Below are 12,318 nucleotides of genomic sequence, written 5' to 3' on the forward strand. Positions count from 1 at the left end.
AGATGTAGATAAATATAAAACAATTATAAACAATAATAAACAGTATATTGTGATAAAAAGATAAAAACAAACAATTATAGACCATAACGGTATATTTTGATAAAAGGGTTGCCATATAAAAGATATAAATATGTGAACTCATAAAAGTCACACTGGTAGTGGTTGTTTCTCCCTAGATTTCTGTCTTCACTCGTGTGGGTCATATTGTGTGCCTCTTCGAAGAAGTTAAATTAGGTTAAAAAAAATAGATTAATAGGATAAAAGCATAAATTTATGTAATTTGATAGAGAGAGAATTCATAAAAACTATTGAAGCTTAGCGTTCATTAGTGAGGTCTATGATTTTCCATTGTATATCATAAAACAAGTGGTGGGTCTTTGTCGTTATTAATAGTAGTTATGTTCTAAAGACTCGTTCAGACCGAAGGGAGTCAAGGAATTGAATCGGAATATCCAAAACATTTATTTTGTGCAGGTAGGATTTGGGGACCCATTTTATCTGTGTTAATCGTAATAGAGATGCATCACCTGAGTGTGTCTCCGCAAAATGTCTCGAAAAGTTGTGTTTGGCATATTTTTTGTGGAAGTTTGAACGGTGTGAGTTCAGCCTTTCTCTAATGCTCTGGGTGGTTCGGCCTATGTATTGCAGCCCACATGGGCATTCGAGCATGTATATCACGTTCGTGGTGCTGCAGTTCATATGGCTACGGAGAGAGATTTTTTTCACCTGAGCCATTGATGGTCACAGATTGTGTGTTATTGGCTATTGTTAGGCAACATTTGCAGAGTTTGTGTCCGCATTTAAAGGATCCCTTAGGGTTCTCGGACTTTATAGCATGTTTGAAGGTTTCAGTGGATACCCCTAGTTTAGGACAGGAGGGCGCCAAAATATGTTTAAGGGTTCTTGCCCTCCGGTATGTCATGCGTGGTGAAGTTGGTAAGGAGTTGCCAATGATTGGGTCTTTCCGAAGTATTGGCCAGTGTTTGAATATAGATCTAATCTTGTTGTGGGAAGAGGTGTATTGGGTAATACAATTATAGACATATTCATTATTTTCATGGGTCTGTGGTTTCTTTTTCTCAGTATTATGTTTGGGGAGAAGGCAGTTTTTTGGGTTTCTTCTTTTATTCGGAGAATGGAGTCAGAGATGAGGCCTTCTGGGTATCCCTTCTCCAGAAATCTAGATTTAAGGGTTTCCATTTGGTCTTTCATTATCATATGCTTTTATCCTGTTAATCTATGTTTTTACCTAATTTAACTTCTCCGAAGAGGCACACAATATAACCCACACGAGTGAAGACAAATCTAGGGAGAAACAACCACTACCAGTGTGACTTTTATGAGTTCACATATTTATATCTTTCATATGGCAACCCTTTTATCAAAATATACCGTTATGGTCTATAATTGTTTTCATCTTTTTATCACAATATAATGTTTATTATTGTTCATAATTGTTTTATATTTATCTACATCTGTCTATACTTATTTATTTGCTTATATATGTACCGGTCACTACATGCCGAAAAATACTGTGTACCACATGTTAAGTACACCAACCGTCTATTCTACATGCCCAACCGCTACATCTAGCACTCATCTGTCTCGTACACGCCCCCTTTGTCATTCCTCACCATGTGACACAGAAGGGCCGCACTGCTTGCGCCTCATGGTGGAACGCATTTCCTTCTTGCGCTCCAGGGTGGAGTGCATCATCCTACAAGTAGTCAAGACACAGCAGCCGCAATACACTTCCGGTCCGATGCATCCCACAGTGGAACGCACCGGCCGTTCGGCGCACACACCGCTGGAAGTAACACCCAGCCATGTCCCTAAGCCACTGAAAACACCACCACAGAACCCCCATATGAACTCACATGACCCAAAACCATGTGCATGTAGTCACCCTATATAAAGACTGCCATATCACACTGTATGTATGTATGCTCTTGAGAAAGGGATTTACATCCCGAAACGCGTCGAGATATTTATTGAAAATAAAGACCCACTAATCCAGGAGCATTTGGTGCCATCTTTTGGGGACGAGAGAAGCCACTTTTATCATCTACAAGCGATCTCGGCGGGGGAGGTGCAAGTATTGGTGTATTGAGTTTATCCTTTACTTCCCTCCCCGGTAAAGTAAGTCCCACTCTATCTCAACTGCCATCAGTGGCAATACGAACGATGCTTATGTATGTTTATACTACAGATTTTAAATAATATCACTGTGGACATGATCTTACCATGCCCATTTTAACCTCACTAAACACATTTAGCTTCACGCTTTGCTAATATTTCCGCTCCTTGGCGCCCCCTTGCTGCCTCCGGGTCAACTCCCGGAACAGCACCACTTACCGTATATATTTTTCACACCTGTTCACTATGTATAAATATATCAGGGTTCAGTACAGAGATCTCACCTATCCTCAGGGGACATCCTATGCTTCTAGAGAAAAGAAGGTTTCTACACAAACATAGAAGAGGATTCTTTACTGTAAGAGCAGTGAGACTATGGAAATCTCTGATGGAAAAGGTGATGGGAAACTCACAAACAAAGGGGCCTGGATGTATTTCTGGAGTGTAATAATATTACTAGAGAGGGGTCGTTGATCCAGGGAGTTATTCCGATTGCCTGATTGGAGTCGGGAAGGATTTTTCCCCCTAAAATGAGGAAAACTGGCTTCTACCTCATGGGGCTTTTTACCTTCCTTTGAATCAACTTGCAGGATAACAGGCTGAACTGGTTGGGTAGATGTCTTTTTCAGTCTTAAAATCATGTTACTATACTTATTGTGAACTGGTGCCAGAACTTTATATTTCATATAATGCTGAACTAATACTGTACTTTGTAAAACAGTACAATGATGTTCCTGTCTTGGATATAGCTCAAAGACTTCTCTAGGAATTTTTTTTTTTTTTTTTACTGTAGGTAGAATATTTTTAATTCTGCTATTGTGAATACTCCATTTAGGACCAGCAACCACCCATTTCTTGGTCCTTCACAACTGTGGATGTCAACAAAGATGAAATTGTACAGAAATAACTAGTAATTAATCTCAATAAAAGTGATGCAAATATCATCTTAGTGTAAGAATAAGATTGATTACGAACATACATTGTGACTGTACTGTCCTCTTCAGGCAGCTCAAGTCCATCATCTTCTAGGTCACTAACTTTAACTTGCTTTACAGCTTCCAACAGTAGTGACTCACTAGACAGTTCTGCCTGTTGGACACCTGCAGAAAAGACAATTCAATGTAGAATCCATTCACTGACATTATGATTTTGTTCTTAAACTCAGGATACTTCAGGATTATTACTGTTACCAAACCAGTTTCACCTAGCCTATTTAAAGGTATACATTCACCAATTTTAAGCAGAGACATTTGCAGTCTGATGTCTCAGCATCACTGAAATGTGGAACTAGATCACTAGCAACTGACAGCAGGATAGGAACCTTATTGGTGTTGCCTGGCTCTTCGGGAATTTGGTACTACAGCCACTGCTATGGAATCTGGTATCATCAAGCAGTACCTGATATACTGGAAAGTGACATTTTATAAAAAAATAAAAATAAAATAAAATATAAGAAACTAGCTCTAAAAAGCAAAAAATAAATATTAGGTCTAATTCGCACAACTATATGGACAAAAAAATCATCTATATTTTAACCTGAAAAAAAAAAAAACAGGCATGGTGTACGGGTAACAGTGAAGAGAATTTCAGAGAGCTGATTGGAAGTGGTGCCGGAATTTGGACCCTCGTGGATCTGATACTGATGACCAATCCTGAGGATAGGTCATCAATATGGCAAACCAGAAAAACCCTTTGAGGATGCAATAGTTTTGCATGCCCATTGACATCTGTGGGCAATTCTTGCCAGCAAATTGGCATCCAAACATGCATGCTGCAATCTTATTTCCACAGCATCTGAGTCTTTGTGTGTTTGTGCAGAAAGTAATTTACGTACATTAGTTCATTATTATAGGTTCAGTGTCCAAACTAATTGTTCTTGTTGTGCACTAGGATATCACACAGACATAAAAAACAGACAAAAAATACTCTGGGCGAGGCGAATAAATCCCAATAAACCAGCTGTAGCTGGACATTAGAAGCGTGTGTGTGCAATAATGTCAAATGTATCGATCATGACAAAAAAATATTTTCATATATAAATACTGTGACCGAGTATATTCCATTGTTTTATGTTCTGCATTTTTACATTATATGCAGCACAACGCATATTTTTCAAATTAGACATTTAGGAGAACTGATCATTTGAACATAAACTTACCCAAGTTATCACGCAAATTACTGGCCTCTAAATGGGGGTCAAAATTGCTATTCTGCACCAGTTTGAGCCTCATACGTGAGTAGTTCTCTACATTGGAGAGCTTCCAGTATTCCCAGTTCTTTTTCCTTAAAAGACAATACAACAATACAGATTATTATCCAGAATCATTATATACTAAGGGTACTTTCACACTTGCGGCAGAGGATTCCGGCAGCCAGTTCCATCACCGGAACCGGAAATCCGGACGCAAACTGATGGCATTTGTCAGACGGATCCGGATGCGGATCAGTCTGACAAATGCATTGAAATACCAGATCAGTCTCTCCGGTGTCATCCGGAAAAACGAATCCTGTATTAATTTTTTTATTTTTTTTTATTTTTAAAGGTCTGCGAAAAGCCGGATCCATTTTGCTGGAACACTTAATGCCGGATCCGGCACGAATACATTTCAAAGTAAAATAATGCCGGATCCGGATTTCTGGCAAGTGTTCAGTATTTTTGGCCGGAGATAAAACTGCAGCATGCTGCGGTATTTTCTCAGTCCAAAAAACGTAAAAGGGACTGAACTGATGCATCCTGAATGGAATGCTCTCCATTCAGAATGCATTAGGATAAAACTGATCAGTTTTTTTCTGGTATTGAGCCCCATAGGACGGAACTCCATTCCGGAAAACAAAAACGCTAGTGTGAAGGTACCCTAAGGCTTCGTTCACATCTCAGTTCTGAGATCCGGCAGGCTGTTTCTGGGAACTGAGCAGCCTACTGGATCCCCATTCACTGCAATGAGGTCTGCAGAATAAATGCCAGGTTTCAGCCGGACAAGACCGTCAAAGTGAGAACATTCAGGTAAAGCTAACCTGTCAGCCCAAGGTCCACGTTCACAGGTGAGGTATCTTTGCGCTGCTTTCCACTGCCTTAAAGTGGCAGTGTGCTGGCTGTTGATTTGCTTCAGCATACTATTATAACGCAAGTTCTCCTGACGTGCTTTTCTATTAAATGGCTCCAAAAAAAATTCCTACATAAGAGAAAAAATATTTGAAATGAAGTATACAGTATGGAATACAAAACCTGGTTAATAGAACCAGAGCAAAAAAAACAACAAATCATGTAGAATACTACTATTCAGGGAAAAAGATGTATGAAATCTGCCAGTGACATATCGATTAGGGGCTGCTGACATCACAGTTTTGTCCTATGTTTAACATATACACTGGGGGGAAAAAAGGACACAAAAGGATTACATTTTTCAATCCTGCAGAATCCAGCAACAAAACAAAAAAAAAAAAAACAGGTGATGGACGCGATTTTATGACATGCGTTTTAAGCATCCATTTAATCTTTAAGTTAAAGTGATTTAAAATAGATTGTGAGATCTCTAGGACATATACCTGAAATTTCAGCTTGCTTTCGCCCCGCTCGCGCTCACGCTTGTGCATACTCATCATGTGTGCCTCATGGCATTCTTTCCAATACAAAGCCATCTGCTCATGGCTCTTGCTAAATGTGACCGCCTCGTACTGCTTCATATAAGATATAATCTGTTAACGGTAAAGGAACACATTTACATACCACTGTAGCAGGCCATGACTTAGGTAAGTGTCCTCGCTGAGCAGTAAGAAGCAATGTCATTCCTACAGTCAATATAGGCAAATGTATGCAGGAAATCAGGATATGCTTCATCTCTGTTGGAGGCACTAATATTTCTTCTGCCATTGCCAAAGGTGTCCATTGTCCTGTGTAACCGAAGGAGGGGCTGGTCCCCAAAATACATTTTACCTAAGGACTACTTTTAATTGCAGTCATGAATAAAGATTCTTATTTTATTACATCTCACGATGGTATCAGCTATTTAACTATTTTTTTCATGTTGCACTTGTCAGCACTTCCACAGGGGTGTTCAGATTACTCCAAGTGACATGGATAGTGGGACCCCTGAGGCTGATCTGAACCCGCCTCGGGGGGCATAATATATGCTGCTATAGTTGTTATGGCTCATCAGGTGAGCATCTCCATATTGTGTCTCTTTATACATGAAGGGTATTACTCGATGTTGCTCTCCGCCTCATTTTCTATATATCTCTATTGCTAAAGGTGTCTGCCAGTAATGTCTCCCACTCCCCATGGAAATCCTGGGATTAATCAGTAGCTGACAGATGCATCAATGACAATATCCAATACAGTGCACTAATGTTCATTTTTGTGGATGTATGTGAACCTTTTGGTGTATTTTACATATGTGCATAGACTGGCTTTCTTTTGTTGTCTAGGGAGATGAGCTGCTATCAGAGGCGTTTGAATTATTCCCCTCTCCTCACTGAGAACACAAGTATGCATATGTGTCAAGGCGTTTGGAGAGCTATCAAAGATGTATGGCCACCCTAAAGCCTAGAGTGAAAACAGAGGAAAAGTGGACTGCCTCCATGTAACAGAGACCCAACACAGCAAGAAGAGGGTAAGGAGTGTCTTCTATGGGCCGAATTGCAATCTGCTGCAATGAGACTGGACTGAATCTTAAAAAATATATATATAAGAAATCACCACAGGTTCTCTATAACCCACCTGAAATAACATTTGGGCCTATAAATGAACCTACAGTATATTTCTCCAAACACAAGGTTAGTCTTAGCAGGAGCAGTATCCCGTGAACAATGGTCATTGAAGGTGCACACTTACTGCAGACTGTACATGAAAGAAAAAACTAACACACTTACAAATTTGTCGATGAAGATCCTCCATTCTTCAGACTTGCAATACTCCTGGAAGTCTTCAAACAAGGAAGGGCTCCCATTAGTAATCGGAAGGGACGGTAAATGGAGGTTCATGAAGAGCAGTTCATATATTTTGGAAACCAGAGTCCTCACAATGGGAACAAGAAAGGAGTAGGTTTCAGACTTCTCCTGAATAGATTTGCTGAGGATCCCTTCCAGTTTCCCGAGAAGAAAACATGCCTCTTCTTGCTTTTCAATCACTTTTGTTTGCAACAAAGTATTCAGTTTTGCAGTGGCCATGGCACACACCTATAGAAGAATGGACAGTTCTCATAGGAATATACATGGGCTCACATGTACTATAGTCAGTGCTCCTAAACACAGTTGCTCAAACTGACACAATTTGGTGCCTGCAGTTCTTGAGAAATCCCGTGCACCTAACGAGGTGCATCTCTTACCAGAAAAGAGGTGAGGCTTCGTGGAAAGGTGTGAGGCCAAGTATGAGATATTTAGTGGCAAAATTGTGCCACAATTCTGGCATAAAATTCTCTCTCAAACTAAGCCAACTGGAGATGAGTGAATTGATTTGTAAGAATCAATTTGATTCATCATCAGAGTTGTGCACCTTCCACGGCGAGTCCCTGAAGCTCATGACGCTCTCACCCACTTGACTGATGGGGCTCTGAGTAGCACAGAGGCTCTGCTTCCGCTGCTGGGCATGCACTGCTACACTCCTGGATAGCCTGAACAGTCACTGTTCCTGAAGCAGAGTCTCTGCACTTCACAACTCAGGGCAGCAGCGCAGGTGTGAGATTGTCCGGGCTGCCCGAGATGTCCAGCCCTGTCATTCAAGCGGCGGGGGAACCATCCTCAGCTTTGGATACACTCTGTCACAGGTGCAGAACTCTGCTTGATTAGACAAACTGATTTGTAAAGTAAAAAGGCAAGAAACATCATTTTGGTTACTTTTGCTATACAGTCTAGTAACAAGAAAGAGTATTTGCTATTGCCTGCGCTGCTGAAGACCCACAGTGTATAGAGCACCTTGCAAGTTTACATTTTTAGGACCAGCGTGAAATAATGAATTGTTCCAGTAAAGTAAGTGACCCTAAAGTCCATACTGCTATTGCCAATTGCCATTGCCTCCAATGGTTTACTTATTTTCTTTAATAATTACCTATGTTAACAAGCATAAAGTCAACATGAACACAGCAGTCTAGGGCCCACCATTATTAAAAGTGATGTCGTTTTAGCCAGTATCTAAGTTAAAGCTAATGTGCCTCCTTTGATAAGTGTTCATTCACACGTCCGTATGCGTTATGCAAATTGCAGATCCGCAAAACATGGACACTGGCAATGCGCGTTCCGCATTTTGCGGACCGCACATGGCCGGCACTCTCATAGAAAATGCCTTTTCTTGTCCGCAATTGTGGATAAGAATAGCACATGTTCTATTTTTTTGCGGAACGGAAGTGCGGATCCGCAAATACGGATGCGGACAGCACATTCCGGCCCCATTGAAAATGAATGGGTCCACACCTGTTCTGCAAAATTGCGGAACAGATGCGGACCCATTTTGCGGATGTGTGAATGGACCCTTAATCTTCTGGAACTTGCATCACTGCCCTTCGCTTTCACACTGGCTAAAAGAGTGCAATTTTTCTACACCAGGGTCTGTGTGCAGTAGAGATGTGAGTTTTGACTTTTTAAAAAGTCACATATATAAATGTGCCTAAATTCTGTAAATGACACCCACGCTTTTTTTCCACTTTTACAAACTGACAAGCATGATGCACAGGGCTCTCAACATTATGGGAGATTTAGTAAACTTGGTATGCCAGTTTCCTGGTGTTAAAAAACTAAATCCTAGCTGACGTACAGACTGGGCAAGATGTGCCACCATTATTAAGAGGTTCTTTCCTCTTAATAAATTGTGGCACATCTGACACCAGTGAACACAAATTAAGAATAATAAATATCCTCCTATTTTAGTGTAAAGTGTGCCAATGATAAATGTGGGACAGTGCTTGTAAGTGAATAGCTATGGCCCCCCCCCCCCTTTTGGGGGGGTAATTTAGATGAGGGAACTGAGGATTAAACTCACAATGGAGCGACAGGTTAGAATATTTCAACTGTAGTAGATTTCATGAACAACTACACTGAAACCTCCATGTCTGAGATATGGAGAGGACAAGGGCATCATGCTTCATATCTTTGGTACAATAAAGAGGAATAGAGCCATGTTATTAGGTAAAATAATCATTTTGGACAGTGCTCCACGATTATCAGTGATGAGGCTGATAAGTTGACAAACTGGTGAAACATTCAACAAACCTGCAGATTGTCCTGTCCAATGAAGCCGAGCAGAAGTCGGAACTCTACTTGAGAAAGGGTCTCAGATTCAAGACCAGCTGGGTACCACACCGACAGGCTGTCCATCAGGGTGACGATCTCCTCTAGTAGCTGTACGATAAAACAGTACATTTACATTCTATTATAGGAGCATGACATCAAAGTAACATTTCCTATACCTAAAGCTACAAAAGTATCCACATTAAAGGGAGCCTTTCAGAATACTGGCACGTAGGGCAGGTGTTCAGGAACATAATCAAACCTGTTATATATATATAATATAGTTTAAGTCCTTAACTACAGAACAATTTTCAATTTTTGCATTTCTGTTTATTACCCCTGGGGTGCTCAGAGCCATATGAGGGCTTGTTTTTTGCGGCTCAAGTTGTACTTTCTAACGGCACCGTTTAATATTGCATATGACATAGTGGGAAGCTGGAAAAAAGAAATCCAAATGGGGCGAAGTTGAAAAACAAAAAGCAATTCCGCTATAGTTTTATGGGTTGTGTCCTTATATGGTATCGCTGGGTCAATATGACTACAGCGATACAACATTTGTATAGTTTTTCTTGTGTTTTAATACAATACAATAATAATTAATAAACTTTGAAAAAAAATAATAATAATTATATATATATTTGATTTGCATATATTTGATTACTGTATATATTGCCATACTCTGACCCTTATAACTTATTAAAATTTATATCTACGGAGCTGTGTAGTTTTCCAAAAATACCATTTTGCGAGAGGTAAAGCGACCAAAAAAATTGTGAATCGGCCATCACTGTTCACTGTACAGAATGAATAGGTTTACATTTTAATAGTTTGGACATTTTGGGACGCAGTAATGCTAATAATGTTTATTTTTATTATGAAGAAAGGGAGTTGATTAGAATTTTTATTTATTTTTTAAACATTTTTAAAAACTTTGCTTATACTTTTTTTTTTTTTTACTTCTAATAAAGGAGACCTATCGATCAGCTGTTTGAAGAGGAGGTGGTGCTCCATGTGCTGCTTCCTCGTTATTACACTACACGTTGTCTCCCCTGCAGTGGCAGCGTAAAGTAATTACAAGTACTCGCTCAATTTAAGTGAATGGAGCGAGTACTTGTAATTACACTCGCTTCCGAGACGGGGAGCATAATGAAGAGCAAGTGGAGCTCCCATGGAGCGTCGCCTCCTCTTCAAACAGCGGGGAGGTGGAAAGGGGGGGGGGCAGGTGTCGGACCCCCCGCTGATATGATATTGACTACCTATTCTGAGGATAGGTCATCAATATAAATCAATAGTGGCCTTAGATCCGTCAGAGGGACTGAAGCTACCAGAGGTAATGAATAGGGATGCCAATTGAGCCTCGAGAGTGCAGCACTCCCAGGGAAAGCTACCTCAGATGCCTTGGTCAGAACTACCATGGCATCTGAGGGGTTAAATGTCTGAAACTGGTGTTATCACCGATCGTAGACATTAGTCTCAGGTGTCTGAAGCTGCAAAAACCCGGCGGCTATGGGACCCGCATCCTTAAAGGACAGACATTTGCGGTACATGTACAGCAGATGTTCTGAAGGGGATGCTTCTTTTTATTTCTATGCAAATAATGTTTTGGTGCACTGTGGGAAAGGCTACTGAGTTTTTTGCGCAATTGTTCCAATATAATGAAACCCAGTGCCAGCCCCTCCTTTTTGACAGTTAATGAGATTTCAGATTCGGTAGCAATAACACAGGGAAAGCCTATTGCACCAAAAGGAACGGCCCGGCTCATGGTGTAGTGAAAACTTTATTTACATAAAAATTGAAAATCGACAGCATTTCTCAGAATTAGAAGACTGGTTATGTTTCAGGGCACCTACTCTAAATTAGTTTGAAACAGATTTTGGAGGTGACAGAACCCCTTTACAGGGGTTCCCCACAATGTGAATAAATGTCTGAATCTGAGGGCTCCATGTCTGGGACCACCTGTGACGGTCCCTCCCATGACAGAGGTGAGAAGATCTGAGAGACTGGTGAGGGTATCTGACAGTCTCTCCGTTTTCTACTTGCAGTGTTGTTGTTTGGTAATGACCACACCTCTTGTCAGGTGCAGCTTGTGGTCATTACTGAGGCTCTATTTAGTTCTGACTCACACTGCTTACCATGCGGTTGATATTTCCTGCTGGTGTGTTGTTCCTTTGGATCTCCTGCTCCTCCATTCTTCTTTAAGCTAAGTGCATTTTGTTGTTCGCTTGCGTTTGTTGTTTTCTAGGCCTCAGGAAGACGCTGGTTCCTTCATCTGAGAAGGAACCAGTAGTCTCATTCCCTGCCACCACTCCTAGGGCTTTCCAGGGCTAAGGTTCTGGTGTATGAGTATTTCCACCTTCAGGGTCTACTCATATTGGCAGGAGTCAGGGAGAGGTCTAGGGATTCCTAGGAGGTCACCATCCCTCTCCCTTAGATTTGAGGTCTATTTCCTTCTGTGTGTTATCTGGTGTTTTCCCCTCCCATTACCTGTGACACAACCACTGATCACTAGAATCGGGGTTCCATGCCCCATGTTGCTCTTTATTGCACGATCAAAGTGAAAAGGAGTTTGAATGGACTGGCAGTCAGCATGTGCCCTTCATTTTGTAAAAGCTATGATAATAGTGTGAAATCGCCGGTGTGCTTCATACGTCGGTGCACTGGGCTTAATATGCTGGTTATAAAGAAGGAAACATACAATGTGTAAAGACATCCATAAATCTACTTCACCTTTTCTGTCCAGAGCGAGGGATTAACCCGACCTTCAGCTTGTAGAAAATCCTGTACAATGTGTAATAATCTGTTTGCATTTTCGGCATTGACCTGGGTCTTCGGATCTCTGTTTTCGGTTACAGCCCATTCTGGCATTTTCTCCAACAAGCTGTGTATAGTGAATGTTATGGGAGGCATTGAACACATACAAATATAAAGGAATAGGACATGTTAAACATTTTAATGTATGATGAA

The 12,318-nt window shown here is 40.8% G+C and overlaps 1 protein-coding gene across 4 annotated transcripts in view; it reads right to left on the reverse strand.

Annotated features, from left to right (window-relative positions):
* Positions 1-12,318, reverse strand: part of NBEAL1 (neurobeachin like 1) — a 245,395-nt gene that overhangs the window by 90,913 nt on the left and 142,164 nt on the right. For all 4 annotated transcript variants that reach the window (XM_040441754.1, XM_040441755.1, XM_040441756.1 and 1 more), the window contains 7 exons: positions 12,082-12,232; positions 9,337-9,465; positions 7,006-7,311; positions 5,683-5,832; positions 5,152-5,309; positions 4,295-4,419; positions 3,116-3,236 (listed from right to left, as the gene is read on the reverse strand). In XM_040441754.1, the coding sequence (XP_040297688.1) occupies positions 3,116-3,236; positions 4,295-4,419; positions 5,152-5,309; positions 5,683-5,832; positions 7,006-7,311; positions 9,337-9,465; positions 12,082-12,232 (1,140 nt within the window). The remainder of the gene's footprint in view (positions 1-3,115; positions 3,237-4,294; positions 4,420-5,151; positions 5,310-5,682; positions 5,833-7,005; positions 7,312-9,336; positions 9,466-12,081; positions 12,233-12,318) is intronic.

Source organism: Bufo bufo, chromosome 7, assembly GCF_905171765.1.
Source record: "Bufo bufo chromosome 7, aBufBuf1.1, whole genome shotgun sequence".
NCBI classification, from domain to species: Eukaryota; Metazoa; Chordata; class Amphibia; order Anura; family Bufonidae; genus Bufo; species Bufo bufo.